We start from the raw sequence: 3,727 nt of genomic DNA, 5'->3' as shown, positions 1-3,727 counted from the left end.
AATACATATAGGTGTACTGCTTGTTTCTACTCAATGATGAAGGATGATGTTGAAATTCTTTATGAAAGCCCATCTCTAGGCAGTAACATTACTACAAGGACAAGATAAATAGCTATTAAACACTGTGAATCCTTTGAAAGTGTAGTGCCCAGAGATGGGTTTTTAAGCTTGCAAATTTGCTCATAGGGGTTTATTTAAAAAGTAGTGAATATGACATTCACTAAATCATCCCCTGGTGGAGAATCGCTTACTGCACGTGGGCAAGGGAATGTTTCAGTGAAATTCAGATGCACTGTTTTTTAAATAGACCGCATTAAATGTTGCATGAGAAGAAGAACAATCCAGCAGGGTATTGCAGCAAGATGTTCAATCCTTGAATGCAAAAGACAAATGTGTTGTAAAGACAGAGCTCTGACCATGGCTGGACAGTATGTTTCTTTATTTTTTGTAATTTGTAAGAAATTTATTTCACTTCCTCTCATGGAGATGGAACGGGAAGTGAGAGCAGCTCTCTAAAAAGTCAGGAAAATGTCCTTTCTAGGAAGTTGTTCCCAGAACCATAGAAAAATTGACCCTATATTTCTGTTAAGGGGTCAATGCAAAATTCTGTATTTCTCATAATTTTCTGTTTTGGTAACAATGACCAACAGGACATTGTCTTTACTTTATTACACTTTAACCCCCTCAGCAAGCTGTCCAGAAGCTGTACCGTTCCAGGTTGCTAAATACTAAATGTAGTATGCAGGCTAAGAAATGCAACCTTTAAGAACATCAGGTTACTTTCAGAGGCTAGATACAAGTCATGAGGCTAGATACAAGTCATGATCTGAGAATCACATCCCTGGGAGTGATGGTGAGTAGGGATGACAGAGCGAAATTTGTAATTTTGATCTCGAGGCGAATCAGGCTTTTCTCTCTTACAGAACATGTAAGCAGGAACAGTCTTGTGATTCGCCACACAGTGTTCTCGCCTAATTTAGAGTTCATCTGAGTTCGCCTGCAGTCACAGCTAAAGCTACTGGGAAATTAATAAAATTTTGCAGCAGATGGTAGCCTAACTGATTTGTAGAGAAATGGTTAGAGAGAAGACCTGCGTAAGCATGCTATAAGACACAAGGGACTGTTACAGAAGTGGGTAGCCATCTCCTGAGGAGGGAGTTCCCTTAGACGTTTGACCATGGTGATGACATAGTAGCTTGAGATTAGCTGTGGATACACGATACTACCAGTTCATCACTGATAGCTTTGACAAACATTATCTGGAATGAGAACTGGATCTATTCTATTGCTGAGTTGCTGAAAAAAAAATATCCCAAGACCTAACATTGACTAAGTTTGGAATTTTTTTTTTGCAGAACAGTGAACCAGGGAGAATCGTAGCTCATTGAACAATTACTAATAATGTACCAGCCTTCTGCCCTTTACTCCCTTTTTTTATTGGTGTCTTTTTATTTATTTTTTTTTAATTCAGTGGTCACTACTACCTGCTGCTCTATCAACAGCAAGCTACATCTGTCAATTAGACTTCGGAGTGCAGCATTTATAGAGCCTCATATGATCAAAATAATTGTGAATTTGTATTGGATGACATGATTAATGCTGGATATACTTCTAGGGTCATGCATTTTATTTTTAAAAATAGGTACATATGTATTTGTGTTTTGATTTAGGTATTGAACTTAGGTAAAGTCAATCATCTAAGCTGTAAAGGAAAGGGGAAGTAATGTACCCCTGTACACATGACTTGGAGTGAAGAATAGAAATTTGTAAGCAAGGAGGCTTCGAGAATCCACAAAAAGCCCCTCAACAAACACATCTTTTTGGATGGGTCAGAATAGGAAGAGGAGCTGTCCTCCACCTTTGGGATACATTTCTCTGGTAAAAACCTCCAAATCTTCAAGTCCTTTTTTAATTATTAAAGGTTTTTATTGACAAAAAACAAAAACAATTAACAACAAGGCAAACAGTGGTACAGGACAGTCATGCAATTTCCAATATTCAATTTTGCTTTACAAAATATAGATATCAGACCATATTAATGTTGATTCCCATTCACATAGTGAAGCAATATTGCAATAACAAATGGTACTGTGAGTGGAAGTCCATAATAGCAAAAACAGCCGCAGTCCTGAGTTTGAGGATATCATTCCTGAGACAGAGGACAGCCCACAAAGGAAATTGCATTTAAAGGAAACTAAAAAGAGACTGGGGACATCAGGTTGTTTTAAGTCAAAAGGTCACCATACCAGACATGCAAGTTAGTCAGTGTTGGAAACACCTTATTTCTTGAAATGTATTAAATAACAAATATCAGCACATAATATACATCATATAAGTTTGCATCAAATTAATATATGTATATGTAAAGTATGAGTGTTGAAAATCATGTATACATGCATTCATATGTTTGAAGATGTATAAGTGTTTGTTTGTTTATATGGATATAATAAATTGCTCCTAATGCTATCAATCATCACAATTTTAGTCTGGTACCATTTTGTGTCCTAAAAAAAGTCTTTTATTTATATGAATTTTTTGATGTGCGTATTAATTTGTGCATTAATTTAGAAAAAAATGTATTTATGCTCTTGTGCAGCCATTCTCAAACTATGACCCGCAGCCATTATATAGCCAGTTGAACATTTTGATCCAGTCCTTCAAATATTGGTACAAAATCCACTGGCACTGGCAAAAAAGAGTGACCAACAACACTGTCCCCACAGAAATTGAATGTAAATTAAATGTAAGTTTTCTTTTACCTTTAGGTAATGGCTTTTACAAGTACTTTATATCAGTTCACACAAACCATCTCTATCCAAATGATACCCAGCCTGTCTGTGAATAAGTGGGGATGCTATCTTCCCTATGGCAGAGATTGCAGTGGGGGACCATTTGCTTGTCACCCCCTATAAAACAGAACAGTGTGGTGTGTGCAGAATTCGTTCCCTTGTCACTGGAAACTGTCACAAAAGATTGTTTCCAATGTCAGAAATCATACCTTGTACACAGCCTAAAGAGATTGTAACAGTATAAGTGCCCACATAACAACACAGCTAAGTACTATATGTTACGCTATTTTTAATTTTCACTAGCGGTTAATTTTTGTGTTGTCTCATTTTAGATGAAATCATTTTCGTAAATAAATGGGATTCTTGCAGGCCATAACTGTGGTTTCACGTAAGTAATTTATTATTCTTTACTGAAGTTTGTTTTTACATTCACAACATTACAAGTGGAATCTATAAAGATCATTTTCAGAAAATGGCACCCTTGAAAATCAGATTACCACAATTAGTAAAAAGACATAATTTTTAGTCAATCCTTACCACAGGTATAGCCAGTCCAAGCTGCGGCTTTGCTTCATACCAGAATCCATACGGTACCAGTTGGTGGAACAGTTTCTTAATTCCATGAGGTTTGCCTGATAGAGGAGATATCTCCTTAGCTTCCTCGTGTCTGGTCATTGTTTTAGAGATTCTTGGTGGTAGATGTAATACTTTATAGGACTCCTACACTAGAGAATTCAACGAACAGTCTGTTGTGCACTAAAGCACTGAGCATGTGAACAGACTTAGCCTAGAGCAGTGAAGTGTTAAAGAATTTATCGCCGGATGTTTTACAAGCTACACTCAATAGGGACAAAACTTAGTGTAACCTGATCATCATCCAAAGCTTATCAGTTATATCCCTAAGAAATCAATTGATGAAAAACTTTAATTGTTATCAA

At 36.5% G+C, this 3,727-nt stretch overlaps 1 protein-coding gene across 1 annotated transcript in view; it reads right to left on the bottom strand.

Moving 5' to 3' along the window:
- Nucleotides 1-3,467, bottom strand: part of LOC140321969 (multidrug and toxin extrusion protein 2-like) — a 23,916-nt gene extending 20,449 nt beyond the window's left edge. Inside the window, exon 1 of the mRNA XM_072398667.1 lies at nt 3,327-3,467. Coding sequence (XP_072254768.1) covers nt 3,327-3,464 — 138 coding nt within the window. The 5' untranslated portion in view covers nt 3,465-3,467. The remainder of the gene's footprint in view (nt 1-3,326) is intronic.
- Nucleotides 3,468-3,727: the final 260 nt, after the last annotated feature.

Source organism: Pyxicephalus adspersus, chromosome 1 (assembly GCF_032062135.1).
Source record: "Pyxicephalus adspersus chromosome 1, UCB_Pads_2.0, whole genome shotgun sequence".
NCBI lineage: Eukaryota > Metazoa > Chordata > Amphibia > Anura > Pyxicephalidae > Pyxicephalus > Pyxicephalus adspersus.
The sequence above is the reverse complement of the archived record's forward strand: the minus strand, read 5'-3'. Positions and strand labels throughout refer to the sequence as shown.